The sequence below is a fragment of the Ctenopharyngodon idella genome, chromosome 2 (assembly GCF_019924925.1).
Source record: "Ctenopharyngodon idella isolate HZGC_01 chromosome 2, HZGC01, whole genome shotgun sequence".
NCBI lineage: Eukaryota > Metazoa > Chordata > Actinopteri > Cypriniformes > Xenocyprididae > Ctenopharyngodon > Ctenopharyngodon idella.
This window is the reverse complement of record NC_067221.1, coordinates 36,792,766-36,812,110: the sequence shown is the minus strand read 5'-3', so window position 1 is coordinate 36,812,110 and position 19,345 is coordinate 36,792,766. Positions and strand designations below refer to the sequence as shown.

The following is a 19,345-nucleotide window of genomic DNA, read 5'->3' as shown; positions in this document are numbered from 1 at the left end:
GAAAGAGTCCATGAGACTCACGCTTCAGTTTCCCCAGGACAAAGCTCGGCCTAGCAGTAGCTTGGTCCTGACAAAAGACTCCAAGCTTTTCAAAATTTGGAAAGAAAGGAAGAAAAAACGGTCCAACAAAAGGTGCAGAGAGGACATTATGGACGGGCAATGAGAGATGAATTATTCACGAATGACCGTAGTCCCGACTCAGAAGTGTTTTATAGACTTCGAGGCCTGAATAATGTGTCCATTTTTACCTAGATCATGTCGTGGAATTTTCCCTTTCACCCCAAAAACGACGTCAACGACATTCGAAAACAACGTGTAATTTTAGGATGTTTTAATAGCATAGCATAAGCATAAAATTAACACTTGTTGATCAGCATGTATGAATTTTCAGATTGAGGCCATTAAAAATAATGTTTCACGTTTAAATATTTGGATTTAGCCTATGGAATTCCTTGTTCGATTGTTTCAAGTAAAAATGCATAATACTTTAATTTTATAACATAATTTAGCCTACATTTTTTAAAACAAGTTAATAAGTAGGCTATGCGAGTTTGATCTAACCCCTATAATTATGAATCTCCCAAAGAATGTCAAAATAAATATAGGTTGATGTCTGAAAGTGATCAATTCTTTTTGCATATGCTGTTTAAACGTTTCAGTAACCATAAAAGCTAGATTACGACCGCGCTGGTTCACTAGAGTCGAGTTCACATAGCAACAGTTTGCCGCTCTTTTCGAGGATCTGTATCTGACGGTATACATCGACAGAATAATCTCAGATTACTTTTTTTTTTTTTACAAATGTACACATCACAGGTATTTCATAAAAACGTTTTTGTGCTTAAAATTTTGCTGGTTTAAAATGCTTTACAGATAGGCTAGTTGACGGTTAACACGACTAGTATTGCTAACATTAGTATTGCGACTCGCGAGACAATATTACGCCGCGAAAATCGCTGAAAAATTCGCACAGATAGTGAATCGTTAGTTAGGCCTAATAAGTAAATAAAACAGCATTTTTTTTCACGGATTAATTATTTAATTAGTGACACTCAAATGTCAAAACAACGTGTCAAAATATCATGAAAATCTTCAACATCCTCACAGTCGATAGCCTCGAGGCAAAACCCATTTCCCCAGTTGAAGAAGAAATTGTATGTATTAACTTGGAAATTGATACAGGCAGCGCGTTTATCTAACCCCCACAGGCCTGAAATTCTTGCGCAGTGGAGTTTGTTCTAGATGTCAAGTGGAGAGAGAAACTCTGAGCTCTGTGCGCGCTAGCCGGATCACCCCGCGTCATGGGCCGCGCTACAATTGGCGCACATTATACTCAGTCATTGCAATGAAAACCTTTTCTAGTAGATTAAATCGAGCCCTTTATTCCTCCCCACTTTCATCTCAAGACAAAAACCCGCCCCCTTCCTCTCCGCCCGGGGCGCGCATTCATTCCTCACTGGCCTTTTCCTTCTCTCTTTTCCAGCACCGCCATCACGAATACAGATCAGTTGGTAATTAGTTTAACAAACGACTGTCGATATGTTGTTGTTGTTTGGAGATTGATGATTGATATGAACTTTTGAAACGCACAACATTGCAAATGCTCTGTAAAAACCTTGCTGCGTTAACAAAAAACTAGTAAAGTAAACTCCAAGATGTTTTAGTCATTAGTTCGGCTCCATAATGTATGGATTGACTTCATTGCTCAGACATTGATATAACTACATTTTACTTGCTTTTTAAACGTAGAACTGTATATTTTAAACAACCAACATGTCCTGCTTTATTGTTTCATTGACTTATTCCAGACTTATTCCAAAGTTCTCCATAACAAAGTGTTGTCAGGCATATTGGGTGTTTTTGAATCACATACATATTGAGCAATGTTGCTTATTTGTTAAGGGTTTTTTTGCGAGCTCCCAACATGGTTTACAGCACGACTGCGTTGGTGTTACAGTATGTTTTGCTATTTGCAGACTCTTTTCATGCGTTTCATTACACTTAATCCAGCCACTCTGAATTTATTTGTGATTTACTTGCCAGAAATTATTGTGATAAGTCAAATGACTCAAATAAACATCTTGTTAGAATTTTTTAACAACGTAGCAGAACTATTTTCCATGAAACTTTTTAGTGCTAAAGCATTAGAATCTTTTTGTTTTGTATTTGCATGCATTTAAACCTGGACTTGCAACAAAGTTAGTTAGATGTCTATATCTGCATTGAAAAAAGAAAAGAAAGAAAGAACAAAACAGTGAATGAAAGAAAGGAAACGCAAGGGGAAAAGGAGAAAGGAAAACAGCCTTTTCAAAGCCCCGTTAATGTTTTTGTTTTCCTAGAAGGATCAATCACCTCTGGCTTTTATTCACATGTAGATGTGTCTACATCATAAAACTCAATGAGTCCTGATCTCCATTGACACACTGTAAACTTCTCCTCTCTCCATTCACTCTCGTCCGTTTGTTTGCAGTGGGCTGATTCTGCGCCGGCTGTATTTCACTCTCTCCTCCCTGCTTGTGGGAGTTGTTGTTTTTTCCTATTCGGTACTCAGTTAAAATCTCAAAAGGGTGTTTTCAGAATCAAGAGGGTGTTCTCTAGCCAAATATTGATTAAGTACGTGTTTGCTGAGTCTATAGTTGTCGGGTAAGAGGGGTGTGTTGGCTCTGGGCCCCTGCTCCTTCAAAACCTATTGTTGGGCCCCTTAAAGGCTTGAGATCAAAGCAAAGACCCCTTCAGATTTATTTGTCTGGGAAAAGGCAGTGTAGAAGACCATTGCTTACTAATACTGGATTGAGCATATACACCTCAAAAGACATTTCTCAAAAGTTGTTTGATTAGGAGGCTCAGAGCAAACATTTTTATTTTTTGTAATAATTTGTGATTTTTAAATTATTTAAAACTTTTTTTTACTCCCTTAAAAACTCTCTTAAACTCCCAGTTTCAGTTAAACTTAAGTTCATCTAAATTAAAAGAAATGAGTTCATAAAACTCAAAGCAATGAAACTTGAAATATATCAGTTCTGTGAACTCGAAAGAAAAAGAAAGTGCTAAATACTCATAAAAGTTAATTTGTTTAATTGAAGTTTGTCCTACTCAAATCAATTAATTATTTTGAGCGTTAGGGTTTACAGTTGGCTTTTCCCCCCTAAAATTCCTCTCTTGTTTAGGTTGAAAATATTATAATGAGTTAATGAAACAAAAGCTAAAACTTTTGAAAGAAAGATTTCGAGAACGTCAAGTGATCGTTCTAGTGCCTGCCGTCATAAGTGAATCGATAAAACTTGTCCCACAATGCTGTGTTTGCCTGAGCACATCCCCTCCTTTTTCCTATACCATTAACTTTGGGAAAACTGACAATCCTCGAGCCTCATTTAGCTAATTAAAAGTAACTAAAGTCATCAAAGAGCCACGGCCCCTCTCTCACAGATTCTCATTCACGGCAGGCGAAAAAGAAAACTCAGAAATACAAACAGTCAAAGGGATCAAGTTTTTTTGAAAGGGAGTCCCGTGGAGGCCAATTGAATGAGCTTAGTGCTTTCAGACGTGCCATGGTGAACGCAGTCAACATGTAATAATTAGTTTCATTGAGCTGCATTCCAACAATCTGCTGCTTTTCTCCTGGGCTCATTGTCTCCCAGCAGGCCAATAGCCAGGAGGACAGAGAGAATCAAGCAATGACAACACATGAAAGATTCAGCTGCCTTTGTCCGAGAAAGCAAGGAGGACTTTGTTTGTGTAAATAAAATAGGGCTTTTGCCTGCTTTGCTGACTGGATACTTACTCAATAGAAAAAGGGGGAGATGCACAGAGATGCACAGCTGTGTCACACAATAATAAACAGATATTTTTGGGACAATTTATTTTTTTCGCAACCACAATTGTACTCGGAGCTGTAAAGCCAGATGTATTTTTCCAAAATTGGACCACAGATGGGCAACTATAGCCATATCTGGCTGGTGGGGGTCTAATTTTATACATTCTTTTGAGATCTGCCTCTTCGATCAATAAACAAGGGTTCTTCTTCTCTCTCTGCTGGAATGTTCCTCAGTCATGATTCCGGGACCCTGCGGGAATGGAGATGAGCAATCATCTGCCTTTTATTCAGCAGTTCCTTGAAACCTAACAATCTTCAGTCTTTTTACTCTGTCTCTCTAAGTTTATCGAGGTTACAGATCGCACGAAGTTATCTGAACATCAATCAAGCTTTTTAGGCGGCAATAAAGATTAAACGTCTTTTGACCAAGAGAGATTGTGTAGAGTTGTTGTTATCACATTCGCACGTTTGCGTGGCGTTCTCAGAAACGGCCTAGACCACATGATGTCATTCCATTTGATTTCAAAGTGGCACGCAAAGGAAGAAAACACGCATACACGCGGTCGCACCGAGCTTATCTCCAAGTGAATGCTGCCTGTATGCTTCATTAGGTCCGCTTTATACGCTGGCACCAGCATTGTGATCCTCAAATATTAATTCAAAGAACAATTAATGAATGCGAGCCATCTTTGAAGTGGGGGTGCGGGGTCAAACCCGGACCAGCCCCTAGCGACTGATGGACTCCTCTTCCACTCCTCTCTTCTCAAAGACGGTTTGAAGTGTCCAAAAGAAAAAGTGAGCAATAGAAGGTCAATGAGAATAGGGGCTCCTCGCCGAATAGAGCGCTCTGTTTTCTTGCAAGTGTTTGAGTGAGTGAAACTCTGGCAAAGGAGTGATGAAAAGGAGGGGAAAGGAGAGGTCGAGGGTTTCAGGGGCCTTGCCATAAAGACTCACAATGAGGCAGTTAATTGAGAAGAGCTAGACGCCGTTGTCAATCACTTAACTTGAGGAAATTCACTTCTTAACTGCCAAATGATGCTGGTGAGAGAGGGAGAGAGGGAGATAAAAACACACAGAGAGAGAGGGAATCTGTAAGAAATTACGGCAGAAACATACTGAGATGACTAAAAGCTTGAATGAGCTGTAGACTTTCACTCTGTCTCTCGTTGTTCTGGAGGTTTTAGTGGCTGGAGCTCCAGCCTTATGACTTTCAGCTTGTACAGTACACCATTGTTAGCTCACTTTCTCTACTTCATGTAACTTAGACTAGCAGAAATCATCATTTCCAACTCAAATGTGCAATTTTTGATTTGTTTCAGACAGAATTCATTTGCTTTTGGAGAATTTACAGAAGACTTTCTGTTGGCTTCATTTGAAACTTTAAACGTGTTCCAACTGTTGTCTTCGCCTGTTTACATAATTTTAAAAAGCAGGTTTAATGAGTAAAAATTGCAATGAAACACTGTCATTTTATAATACTATGTCTGAAATATGCTTTACTAAGTGTTTTTTATGCATTACACGCTTAGTTGTGTGGGTTTTTGAACTTCATGTTTCGTAATTCACCATTTATGTTGCATCATAGCCTTTGAATTTTGTTTCTTCGAAGTGCCTTAGGTTCTGTCATTATTTACTCGCCCTCAAATTGTTTCAAACCTGTATGAATTTCTTTCTTCTGCTGAACACAAAAGAAGATATTTTGAAGAATGTCGTTAACCCAACAGTTTATGGACCCCATTGACTTCCATAGTATAATTTTTTTTCGTACTTTGGAAGGCAGTGGGGTCCATCAACTGTTTGATTAACCATATTTTTCAAAATATCTTCTTTTGTGTTTAGCAGAAGAAAGAAATTCATACAGGTTTGGAACAACTTGAGGGTGAGTAAATGATAATTTTCATTTTTGAGTGAACCATCCCTTTAATTTAGTGGTATTTTGTTGGTTAAGAAAAACTTGATGCTGCATAGACCTAGTTAAATAGATTTAATATTTAAAATAGGTTCCTTTTGGCATTAGGCTTTAAAACACTTTTTTGTAAAGAACGTGGTGCATATTAGCTGTTGTTTTAAGAAATACAAGAACTTTTACCTACTTAGTGTGGTCACCAAGTTCCTGCTGAAATGTTTGTGTGTATTTGAATCAGGGCCGCAGGGCATTGGATAGGACTGTCAGTCCCTTATTCGTACCCCGGAGAGGGTGAGATGTGGCTGGGCAGGGTCAAGGGGGAGTCCTGGGTCAGTGGCTGTGCAAACTCCCTCTCTGTTGGAAGTGCGGGTTAAGATAATGTGTTTGTTCAGTGTGACAGGTAACAGACTCTCTATGATGGCCAATAAACGCTTTGAAACTAAAGAACACAAAGGAGAAATGATTTGCATTTAATGGTTGCATTATACTGTGTTTTGGATGTGCTATTTAGCATCATTAGAATAGATAATTCAGAAACAATGTAAACAATCCGATTTTTAATCAGTATATTTTTTTAGTAAAAAAATATTTAAATATTCCTAAAACAAGAGAAGAAAAATGGCACAATATATCAGATTTTCAGAGCATTCATACCAAATTTTGTCTTTTTTAATATTATAATAATATTTTTGTAAATATTTTTGTAATTATATTAAGCATACACAAAGAATATAATTATTTTAAGCATAAGCCATTCAATTAATTCTACAGTTTATTTTAAATTTTTTAATGGCCATTTTATGTGGTGTAATAAGTTCTTTAGGGGTAGAAGTGGATATCAAAGATAATGTGTTTTGTATCATGAGAGGTTTTGTCCAATGTATGGATTGTATCTGCAGTTATCATGGGATTCATTTTGTCAGCTTAGCATGTGACCCACCTGTCCCATTAATGGCTTACTCAATATGTGTTTGGTACAAAAGCATGCATAAATATAACGTGATGTCAATGTAATGAGCGTGCGTATATTTAAGAGCATGTGGTGTGTGTTCCTGCGGTGCGATCGCTGCGTGGGTGCTGCGTTTTGGCTTTGTCCTGTTGTTGGGAGTGATTCCATGCTGCAACAGGCACCTCTGTCCTGTTCTGACATCATAATGAGCAAAGCATGCTGGGAACCCATAATGCCTCAGCATCCCTCTTTTATGTTCCTTGTGTCCGTGTCCAAATATGTATCTTAACGTATTTCTTTTTAATACACAGAACAACAGGTTAAAAACTCACTGGCTCTTTTTCCTGATTTTTTGAGATTTTTTTTTTAACCATCATTCAGTTTGTTTGATTATATATTTTATGTATTTATGTATTACATTAGCTTTCAAAAGGTTTGGGTCAGTAATTTACATTCATGAAAATCAAGCATGGATATTTATGGACTTTTAATAAGGACTTTTATTCAGCAAGGATGCATAAAATTGAACAGAAAGAAAGACATTTAGAAATATTTCTATTTCAAATAAATGCTGTTCTTTTTACATTTCTATTCATCAAAGAATCCCAAAAGAAAAAACAAGACAATTTATCAGTTTTCACAAAAAATAAAATAAAATAAAAAATAAGCAGCACAACTGTTTTCAATCTTGATAATAATGTTTCTTGAGCAGCAAATCAGCATATTAGAATGATTTCTGGAGGATCATGTGACACTGACTGGAGTAATGTAATCCTGAAAATTCAGTTTTGCATCCAAGAAATAAATTACATTTTAAAATATATTCAGATAGAAAACAGTTATTTTAAATGGTAATAATATTTCTGTTTTTACTGTATTTTTGATCAAATAAATGCAGCCAAGGTGAGCATAAGAACTCATTTCAACATTAAAAAAAAATCTTACAAACCCCAAACATTTGAACAGTAGTGTATATTGATATATTGACTGACTATATAATGATATAGAAAATAAATAAATATGATATGAGCAATTCCAGGTCATTTTAATGCAGGTTTCATAGCTTTTGGATCATGCATCTAACCCATTTGCACCCATATACAGAAACAGGCAAGATCTGCCCCTGATACCATGCTATTTTTCAGTACCATGGTAAGAATAGGCTAGTCACAGTTAGCAGTTAGTCATCCAGAAGGTATTTCAAGGGTAATGATACTGTCCATAAGTGTGTCCGGTCATGTTTTATCCACCTGCAAGCTAAAAAATGATCTTTCAAGTGCGCTCCTCCTCTTTGTCTCTCTTTCTCCGTCTACCTCTCTTTCTCTCTCGCTCGGTTTCTCTCGGGGCAGCTGCTGGGGTCGTGGCTCTTTAGCGAGTTGAGTGACTCCCTGCTCCTCCCTCTTAACAAAATGCCAACCCCAGATGGAGTCGTGATCGTTCCGTTAACCATTCTTCTCCCTACATCTGCTGGGATTCTATATACTCCTTAATTCACTCACCAGTGGCTGGCTGGGGCGCGGGCTGAAAGGGCCAGCACTCCTCCACGCTGCAAATAAATGCTTCATTTGTCTCTTCTCTCTTTTGTTTTGTTTGGGGAACACATGTCACGAGCTCAATTACCCAACCATTTAACAGCCCCTGAGGAGGAGAAGACTCTCCCCTACTAGGAGCTATAAACTGCCCAGATGGTCGTCTGTGGACTGTGGTGCTTTCGCTCCAACATCCCTGTTTACTTTCACTTTATCTCTCTTTGTTTTTGCGGCTTTGTTTGCGTGTCAAAGTGTGTGTTGCATTAGAGTTACCAACCTGACTTTTCTGTAGAAAAATCACAAAGGAGATCTCTGTTAAATCTCAATTTCTTCAGCAAATGGAGTCTGTTTCTTCTGAGGAAAAACACTCCAGTAATCTCACATATTGCAGATAAGACCCCAAAAATGTCTCTAACTGTGCTCAGATTGAACTCAAGTGTTTCTTATGAAATTCTTCCAAGACTATATGATCTGATTCATTTTATTGTTCCATGTTTTTCATGTATGTCAATAATAAACACATTTTTTGTGTTTCTAGAAACAGAAGCATCTGAGACAAAGTTGATCCTTAAAGCGATAGTTCACCCAAAAATAGAAATTGTCATCATTTACTCATCCTCAGGTTGTTTTAAACCTGACTTTCTTTCTTCTGTGGAACATAAAAGAAAATATTTGGAAATTTTTTTTTGGTCCATGCAATGGAAGTCAATGGGCTCCAATGTTGTTTGGTTCCCAAGATTCTTTAAAATATCTTCTCGTGTTCCACAGAAGAAAGTAAGTTTGAGGGTGACGGAATTTTCATTTTTAGGTGGAGTATCCCTTTAAATGAAACCGAGAACTCAAGTCTGTTGAGCTATGAAATTAGCAACCTTTGAGCAATAGTTTTCCTCTGGGTTTCCAAGTCCATCATTTTAAAGTCAACAAACTCTCTTCGAGTTTCACACAAAGCTGCATTTGCTTTGCGTCATTTTGGCTTCTGTTTTTCAGCCTTCTCTTATTTCTCTGTGATTATGCCTGGAATTCACCACATCCACTTTAACGTCCATCCAAATGCTACGGAGCTCATTCAGTAGAGCACTCATCTCTCTCTCTCTCTCTCTCTCTCTCTCTCTCTCTCTCTCTCTCTCTCTCTCAGCGCACTGATAAATGCTGTGTGTAGCTGGCAGGCTGCAGGTTTGTGGGGTTTGTCCTGTGTGTGAGAGGAATATAAATCTGATGTGTGAGCGAGAGGCACCATGCTCTAGTATCATGAATTAACGCTCACTAAATAACAATAGACCTACTGGTGACTCTTCCTGTGGTTAGAAGCTCCAAAACTACAACATGTCCTCCAGCTAATGGGATATTTAAGCAATGATTACAGAATGAATGATGCTTGACTATTATATATAACTACTGTGAAGTTAAGCAGGTCATTTTACTATGTGTTTATAATTTAAGACATTAAAGTTTCTGTCTAGAGGTGTAAAAATCTGACAATGAAAGTTCAATGCATTGATTACAGAATTTTATTTTGATTTTAATTAGTAACAAAAATAATTTATTTTAGTTAATACAATAAAACCCAATGTAATACATGTTCATTTCCTATAAAAAATGTATTTGTAGACCTATATTCAGTAAAATTCCTGTATGTACACACTATAAACCCGAATAAGTTGGCAAAACATCAATTTTTTTAAGTTAAGAAATTCAAAGTTTAAGCAAGCAGAACTGGCAGATTTCAATTTTGTACTCATACATTTTAATTGCTCTTAACTTGAAATTGTTGAATAAGTTAATTCATACATAAAATTTAAAATTATCATGTAATCTTAACTATAGAAGTGGGAGAGAGAGAGGGGGGCGGGATCGGGAAAGCGCAACGGCACACTGCCCACAGGGATATTAGCGCCAACATCTTAAATTATATTTTTAGTAGTTTAAATTTAGCTAGCTATAACTAGCTAATTCAGCAAATGCTAATTGGTAACACAATGCTTTGATAACATTAGCATAGCAATTGCTGAAAGAGTATGGCAATATAGAACATTTATGAAATACCTGTTCTCAAACCAAGCCCATGCTTCACTCGTCACCATGATAGTAACTCTTCTAAATTGGGATAGCAAAGCATTAAACACTACTAATTTCCTACTTAACATTAATCTTGCACAAAAAAATCATTATATAACACTAGCATTTATTCTCCCTTTCGAGTGTCATGGCAAAGCATGTTGGGAAATAGAAATCCCAGCTCAGTTTCAGGTGAATTTATGTTTGTCTAAATTAAAAGAAACAAGTTCATAAAACTCAAAACAATAAAACAGTTCAGATTACTTAAAATGTGTCAGTTTCGTGAACTCAAAAGAAAAAGAAAGTTCAAAATACTCATAATTTGATTGAACTAATTTGTTTAATTTGAGTTTGCCCTTTTAATTTTTAATTGAACCAATTAATTATTTTGAGTGTTAGGGTTTACAGTGCAGATCCTGTCAACTTCTAGGTGTATATTGTCCCTCCAGTTACACTTTATTTTTGAAAATAATTATGAATCATACCAGAAGAATTCAAACCAAATCACGACAAAATTGTCAGATTTTATGACGCATGATTTAGTTTGTCAAAGCAAATCCTAGTGCTTATGTTTGTTGTTTAATTGTTGTTTGTTGGTTAATTTAATTTGGCTGAATAATGTCTTTACTTTTATAGCGTAATGCCAGTGAAGTGGTCCACAAGTTACCTGTCTTGCTTCCTCTGTCTTTTTCTCTTTTTTTCTTGGTACATAATATCACTTATTGTAGCTAGACTTTCAGTTGTCTGTTTTAATGAAAATTTTGCTAATGAAAGACAAAGCCTCTGTCAAAAGTCAAAGAGATGCAGAGTAGATGCAGAGTAGATGAGCCTGAGGGAGAGAAGATAGATGGGCTGAGCTGTCGGTGGTGTATTGGGACAGGTATGCCGTGGGAAGTGGACACAGTATGAGTTTCCTGTCCTGCTGAAATTCTGATGGACAGTGACTAAATCTTTTGGTGAGTCTGTCAGTGTTGCCATTTAGCAGTACAAGATGTTTTCAAGTCATAAGACCCCTGATTCATTTAGAATTCAAAACTTTTTTAGTGGCGTTTTCAGCGGCTTAACAAGTGTTTTCATACAATTCCAGACTAATGGTACTTTAACACGACAACAATGTTGTCAATGAGAAAAGTTTTTCCTTTGTGTTTTTCGTGTACAGAAGACAACGTTGTCAAAATGATCCCCGTTCACACTGATCCTCGAAAACGACTAAAGAAGGCTGCATTATTCTGCCAGGCCAGTAGTTGGCGACGTCACTTTGTAAAGAAACACTACGTGCCTGTAGACTGAACTCGTAATACACATACACATAACGTCACCGTCTTCACAAATTCACGGTGTTGTTGTTTACGTGGAGACGTTTTCAAAAACTTGCACTTCGAATCCCGTTTTAAAAAGTTTGTTTTCAGGCCCCCATGGCCAAAACGCATAAAAAAGTGTCCTGTTTTTTAGTTGAAAACGGTGTTGTGTAAACGGCCCCTAAAATTATTTTTTGACATACACTACTCTCCCTATGGGAAGCTTTTGGTTATTCTGGGAAAATTCTATGCAATTTTTTTTAAAAAGAGTTGATTGAAAGGATTTTAATATTGCTAAAATCCTGTTTCTTTTTGAGGGAAATTATGGGAGCAGTTTCTGTCTGTATTGATCTGGTTCATGATGTTGAATGATTCTCTAATCCGATCTATGGCTGTTTGTTAAAATGCCTTGTCAGTGAAGTTAAAAATCCATGGAAAATCATGGAATGATGAATTATTTGAGAAAAGTGCCTGTTTAGCGTACGTCAATGCTGTAAATGGACATGATGGACGAGACCGGGACTGACAATCATCTTAAATCGCTATTCCCACACAGCCCTCTCTAGTCGCTAAACTAGTCCCCCAGGTGCCATTGAGCGATCAGCCCCCTCTTCTTCTTCTTTTTTTCCCCTAACTCTCTCCGTATCGCTCTTTCCCCGTCACCCCCCCACCACCTCCACCTCTGTAACCCCCTGGCCACGGAGGAGGAAGGGTTCGGGGGCGGCCCCCCGCTGTTCCCCTGCGGAGCCCCCATTGCCCTGCGTCCAGCCCTCATTGTGCCCACCTCCCCCCCCGCCCCCTGCCAGGCAGGTGACAGGGGCCTCAATGCTGCCCGGACCGAGCTCATGGAACCTACAGATGGAGCGTGGAAATCAGACTCCAAAGAGCTCAGTCACCATTCTCACTAAACAGGCCAACAAAAGACTGCCAAATAACTCCCCAAAAGAGATGGAGTGAGAGAGAGAGAGGGAGAGCGCTCGAGAGAGAAAGAGCCAAATGCAACAGTGTAATTTACAGATTACAGTCTGTAGCATTTGACTTTTTTGCAGCAGTAATGATAGAAACTCAAGGGAATTATGTCAAGACAGAATTACTCAATTATTTTGTATTTTCAATTTTTTATTTTTACTTTATTTAGTATTTGATTTTTTGCAGCAGTCCTATTAGAAACTCAATGGAATTATGGGAAGACTGACTGACTTATTTACTTATTTTATTTTATTTTATTTATTTACTTTTTATTTTATTTTACCTTACTTTTTTTATTTTTTGCAGTGGCAATGATAGAAACTCAAGGGAATTAAGTGAAGACTGATTTTATTTTATTTTATTTTATTTTAGTTTAGTTTAGTTTAGTTTTGCAGTGGCAATGATAGAAACTCAAGGGAATTAATGGAAGACTTATTTAATTTTATTTTTTTATTTGCAGCACTTTTTGTTTGTTTTTGCAGCAGCAATAATAGAAACTCCAAGTAAATCACGGGAAGACCAAGAAAAAGAAACCGAAAACTGAGATGTTTTGCTTGTACCCAGATCATAAAGTGATTTGGAAGCTGTCTTGCCCTTTTTTTCTCATTCCCCTGCAAACTTGATTTGATGGTTTGATTTCTGGATGTTAGTTTTGGGAGAATAACATGTTTTTATGTGCTTTTCTAATTTGCGAGTCAGTTCTCTGAGGGCTTTCTGTGTGAAGGACATGATGGATACCATTTCCTCAAAAACTGTCTGTTCACTGTTCACTGCTGTCTACTGAAAATAGTCTAGACTTTTGGGGTAAATGGCATGAAAAAAAGAGAGAGATTTTTCTCTAGTGTTAGAAAATGGAAAAGTGGTAAAGGACAGGCATCCCTGTCTCTCTTTCCATTCCAATTCCTGTGAGATGCTGGAGAGATTCACGCTGGCAGTGGCAGCAGCATTTCCTGTGTGGCTCCAGGGTGGAGACAGAAGGGTTTGCTTTGCGTGACTCTTCACTTTCAATTAAACCTTGAATTCTCTCTTTCTTCTTCACTCTTTCTCTGCAGGAGAAATACACCTGCATATTTGTTGGGAAGTCCAGATGAGTTTTTGTTTGTGAAATAGAAGCATTACCTGGTTTATTTATGGCATCTGCATTACTTTTTCCAACAAAAGTAAACAAGCTTTTACATCTCAACTGTAAAATCGTATTAAATGAGTTTATATAGATTCTTAAAGGAAAAAGCATGCGATTGGCACATTGCGGATCTTACTTTTTGCATATCCCTTACTTTTTTGATTATTATACTTCATAAACTGAAACTTAATGAAAAGTAAGTTTAATAGACATTTTTAATTGCAGATGTAATTTTAGGGTCTGCGGATACGGTTTCGCTTGGCGAAGTCTGGGCGTCTTTTTACGCTTTGTGTTTTCAACCATATGGGGGTGAAAATCGAAGAGAGAGCGAACAAGAGAAAGGAGATGGCTAGTGTCAGACGAAGCAGATGTGGCGTTGGCGAGTTCTGGACGGGGGCTTTCGAGGCGTATTACTGGACAATAGCTGGCTGTCACGCTAGTTTGAGGAGCCTAATCATTTGATAGGGCCCCCCTCCTCTGGGTACAGATTCCCTGAGCTTTAGTCCACTCACACTAACATTCTCTTCTGCTGAATTAGCTACGAAAGAACCTCTCACCCAGTCCAACTTCACCCCAAATAATACCTGCATATGAGCGAGTGATGTGTGACGTGTGCATGGGTGAGAGTAAATGTTGGAGATACTGGCCTTCAATTTTAAGCACAAAATAACTTACAACAATATTGCGGTCAATTTATCTAGCCGAATATAAAAAGATTAAAGTGATAAATGCATTTGAAGTTTTTAAATATTAATTTTCAGATATTGTTTTACAGGTGATTTATACACTGTAAAAAAGAATTGTTGGTTTAACTTAAAAAAGTAAGTTACCTAGTTGCCTTAAAATGTTGAGTTCATTGAAATTAAAAATTTGAGTTAATACAATGAAGGCTATTGGTTTAATCAACAGAAACTCAAATTATTATGTTATCTGAACCATATTAATTATTGAAGTTGATTTGACAAAAGACAAAATGTTGTGATAACAAATCACGAAAATATGACGTAGAATTGCCATGTTTAACTTTTTTTCTTATTGTATTTCATACATTTTTACTTTAAATGTGTATGTTTGTATATTCAGTATGCAGAATTTTTTTTCATTGAAATATTTTAGTTATCGCTTGTGCATCAGGACATGGACTACAATATAATTTTCAAAGCGTTGTTGCTAAAAATCTATTTCTAGTGGGGAAAAAATGTATATATTTACTTTTTATTTTATTATTATTTTTTTTAATTTAATTTAATTTTATTTAATTTTATTTTTGTTTACTACATAATTTTCAAAGCACTGCTGCTCAAAAACTATTCCTAGTAGGAAAAATGTATATATTTACTCACTTTTTTATTTTTATTTTATTTGATTTTGCTTTAACTTGTGACTTTCTTTAGTCTGTGGAATGCAAATATTTTGGTCACTCTTTTCTTTATCATGAAACTCATTGAGGACTGGGGCTGTGAAAAGCACCATAAATGTATCATAAAAGAGACTTTTGTTCTGTATTCCAACTCTTTTGAAGCCATGCAATAGCTTTGTGCAAGGAACAGATCCAAATTCAAGTCATGAACTTCTCATTTTAAAGTTTGTGCTCTCACAGCTGATAACAGAGTACTGGGTTTACTCTTTATTTCATAATAACCTAATTTTAATGTTTACTTTGTAGCAAGCCACTCAGATGAGGGCTCAGATGTGGACTCAGAACCAGGTTTGCCCCTAAAGAGAAAACAGCGGCGCAGTCGGACCACGTTTACGGCTGAGCAGCTGGAGGAGCTGGAAAGAGCTTTTGAACGCACCCATTATCCTGATATATACACCAGAGAAGAGCTCGCTCAGAGAGCTAAACTCACCGAGGCACGAGTACAGGTATATTTATCCACAAACTTTTAATATCCAACTCTTTTACTTCCTGTAAAAGTTTTGTTAATGATGTGACCATGTCAACTTTTTTGCCTGTAATCACTCTACACACTTTCTCATAAGTTACATTGCCGCTAAAAAAACGTTAATGTGGTTTACACTGGAAGACTAAATTAACCAGCATTTAGCCCTGCACCCCTGCCCCGAAGTCACATGACACACTCGCATAAACACAGGCTTCTTTGTGCCACGTCTGACCTCTTGTTTTTACCCTAGTATTCTGTTGCAGAAAACCCCCAAAACAGAATCTTTTAATAAACTCTATTATTAAGTCCTTCTAACCCAATTAAACTAGAACCCATGACATGATGTCATCGCTTTTTAATGAGCACAGATGTTTCGATCGCAATCAGACCAAACACGCTTCGAGCTACTGAACACACAAAGAGTGCCTGTGTAAACTCAGTTACAACAAGCATACAAACACATTCTTACAGGAATAACATGGTCGAATATCGTATTCCTGAATAAAGGGGGGTGTTGTAGGAAGCCCATGCTGAAATGTGTCATAAATTTGGCACCAGTTTGTGTATAAAAACAGTCTTACGAGTGTATGAATGTTCAATATAAGTATATTGTTTGTTGTTTTGCAGGTTTGGTTCAGTAATCGAAGAGCTCGCTGGAGGAAGCAGGCAGGAGCCAATCAGCTAATGGCGTTTAATCACCTGATACCTGGTGGTTTCCCACCCTCCGCGATGTCAAGTCTTCAGCCCTATCAGCTGGCGGACAGCCCTTACCCTCCCTCATCTATCTCACAAGGTGAGAACTGTAAAGCATAGTAATACACTACCATTCAAAAGTTTGGGGCCAGTAAGTTTTTAAAAAAAAATAGAAATTAATACTTTTAATCAGCAAGGATGCATTAAATTTATCAAAAGTGACAGTAAAGACATTTACAGTGTTACAAAAGATTTCCATTTCAAATAAATGATGAAAAAAGCATCATGAAAAAAAATGCATCACGGTTTACACAAAAATATTAAGAAGCTCTGAAGGATCATGTGACACTGAAGACTGGAGTAATGATGCTGAAATTCAGCTTTGCATCACAGAAATTAATTACATTTTATTGATATATATTCAAATAGAAAACGATAATTTTAAATAGTAATAATATTTCAAAATATTACTATTTTATTGTATTTTTGATCAAATAAATGCAGCCTTGGTGAGCGTAAGAGACTTACGGAAATCTTAAAAACACCAAACTTTTGAATGGTAGTGTACTTCATTTCAAACAGTCATGCAAAGTGTCAAATAGTAGCCATAAGGCCCTTTCGAAACAGTTTCTGAATCTATTTTTGGTTCATTTAGTCCTTGGAAGCTCAAAGATATGAATTTGGATGGGATTTATGTTAGTACAAGGAAAAAAATCTATTCAAATGGCAATAAAATTGCCAACTAGCACCTGTAAAAATGGAAATGACCTTGAAAATGTCTTTATGTACAATAATTGTCATCCAAAAAAGCCTAGTTTTTATAAAGATCAACTTATAAATATAAAACGTATATAACTTTTCCCCCTATTTCTCTTTCTCTGTTTCTGTTTCTCTGTTTCTGTTTCTGTTTCTGTTTCTCTTTCTCTTTCTCTTTCTCTTTCTCTTTCTCTTTTTCTTTCTCTCCCATCAGTGTCTGATCAGCCCAGCACTGTGCACAGGCCTCAGCCTCTTCCCCCCACCTCAGTGCATCAGACTGGGCTTGGCAGCGGACCGGGGGCCCAGGAGGGGAGTTCGGCCTACTGCCTCTCCTCTGGACGTCACGGCTTCTCTGGTTACTCGGATGGCTATGTGGCCGCGCCAGGCCATGCAAACCCAGTGAACCCCACCATCAGCAACAGCCTCCCATCACAGGTCAGTATCATCTCATGTGACATATATGTTTTTTGTACATATGGCTGTATATATTGACCAGTTGCCAGAGGCGTTATCTGTGTTATGGTTGAGACGTTGTTACTCAATTCTCATGCAGAGAGGTTAGGCAATCATACAGGGCCATACAAGGAAATCTTAAAGGTACAGTCACAAAATACAGCTGTTTAATTCAATGAGTTTTACTAGAAAGGGTTGACCGCAGGACTGTAGTCATTATCAAGGTTAGTGCAGATACAGTTTGGGGTCAACAATTTTATTCTTGTTTTTGTAAGAAGTCTCTTATACTCACCGAGGCTGCATTTATTTACTTAAAAATACAGTAAAAACAGTAATATTGTGAGATATTATTACAATTTAAAATAACGGTTTTCTATTTTAATATGTTTTAAAATGTAATTTATTCCTGTGATCAAAGCTGAATTTTCAGCATCATTACTCCAGTCTTCAGTGTCACATGATCCTTCAGAAACAATTCTAATATGCTGATTTGGTGTTCAAGAACATTATGCATCCTTGCGGAATAAAAGTATTGATTGATTTATTTATTTATTTATTTTTTTTACATCTTACTGACCCCATACTTTTGAATAGTCAATACAAGCTCAGATCATTGTTTATTGTGGTGTTGCTTTCTGAAGGTCTCTGTTTTTACACCGACCAGCGGATTGGCAATGTGAGTGAATGTGAGAATGAAGGTGTGAGGAGGGGTAGGACATGACCGTAAGGATGATGATGATGGAAACGAGAAGTGAAAGACAATTATTTGTGATTACACACTCATCAGCTGTTATCTGTCGGCTCGCCTGCTGCGCAGAATGTGCTAACAACCAGAAAATGAGCTCCTAACTGCCTCAAAGCATCCGGTAGTTACACAGGAGTGGCATTCTGGGTACTGTCCTCAAACTCAAACCCCTCTGAGTGCTGCGTGATACAGATAAATGGAATGAAAGAGATGGACAGAGAGAGAAAGAAATGGACGCAGAGGAAAAATTAGAGTGATTGAGATAGAGAGTGGCCTGAGGCTATGAAACAGAAGATGGTGTTGAGAATGAGGTTCTTTCTCATAACACCCACACACACACAAAAGAGACAAAAGCCTGAAAATGCAGTAAGATTTATGGAAAACAAGCAACACTGCAGTCTAAACACATCGCCATTGATCAGATATGATATGGTACAATAACGTTTTTGTTAAAGGGATAGTTCACCCAAAAATAAAAATTCTGTCATTATTTACTCACCCTCATGTTGATTGAAGCTTGAATGACATTCTTTCTTCCAGAAAACATTTTGAGGGATTGCTAAAGCTCTTGTGATAAAACAACAGCTCACTGTTTCCATGGTTGTCTGTCTCCAAAAAATAAAACACAAAAAAGCACCATAAATCATAAGAGTACATCCAACTTAAATTTAGGTCTGTTCCTAATACAAATCTATATATGCATGGCTCCAGAAGATCACTTTAATGCTACTTTTTTTTCCCCCTTTTTGAGACTTGACAGCCTTTGTTCACTATATTATTGCATGGAAAAAGCTGCATGACAATTCTTTAAAAACTGCCTAATTTTGTGTTTCATGGAAAACATACAGTTTTGGAATGACATGGGGATGAGTAAATAACGACATTTCGTATGAAAAGTTAGGTAACACTTAATAAGGCTCCAAACAATAAGGTTCCATTTTTGTTAACATGAACTAACAATGAATAATACTTCTAAAGCATATATTAATGTAAGTTCATGTTAATTTCAGTACCAGAGTTGGGGAAAGATAATGCATTACAATATTGCGTTACTATCTAAAAAAGTAACTAATTGCGTTACTTTTTATGTAAAGTAATGTGTTGCGTTATTTTTCTCATCTGGGATGGGCTGTTTGTTTGTTTGTTTTTATAACAACAAAAAAGTTATA

General features: G+C 37.1%; 1 protein-coding gene across 2 annotated transcripts in view; it reads left to right on the top strand.

Annotated features, from left to right (window-relative positions):
* The window catches only part of pax3a (paired box 3a), a 36,223-nt gene that overhangs the window by 3,196 nt on the left and 13,682 nt on the right, over positions 1-19,345 (top strand). For both annotated transcript variants that reach the window (XM_051877037.1, XM_051877028.1), the window contains exons 5-7: positions 15,310-15,509; positions 16,157-16,322; positions 17,193-17,413. In XM_051877037.1, the coding sequence (XP_051732997.1) occupies positions 15,310-15,509; positions 16,157-16,322; positions 17,193-17,413 (587 nt within the window). The remainder of the gene's footprint in view (positions 1-15,309; positions 15,510-16,156; positions 16,323-17,192; positions 17,414-19,345) is intronic.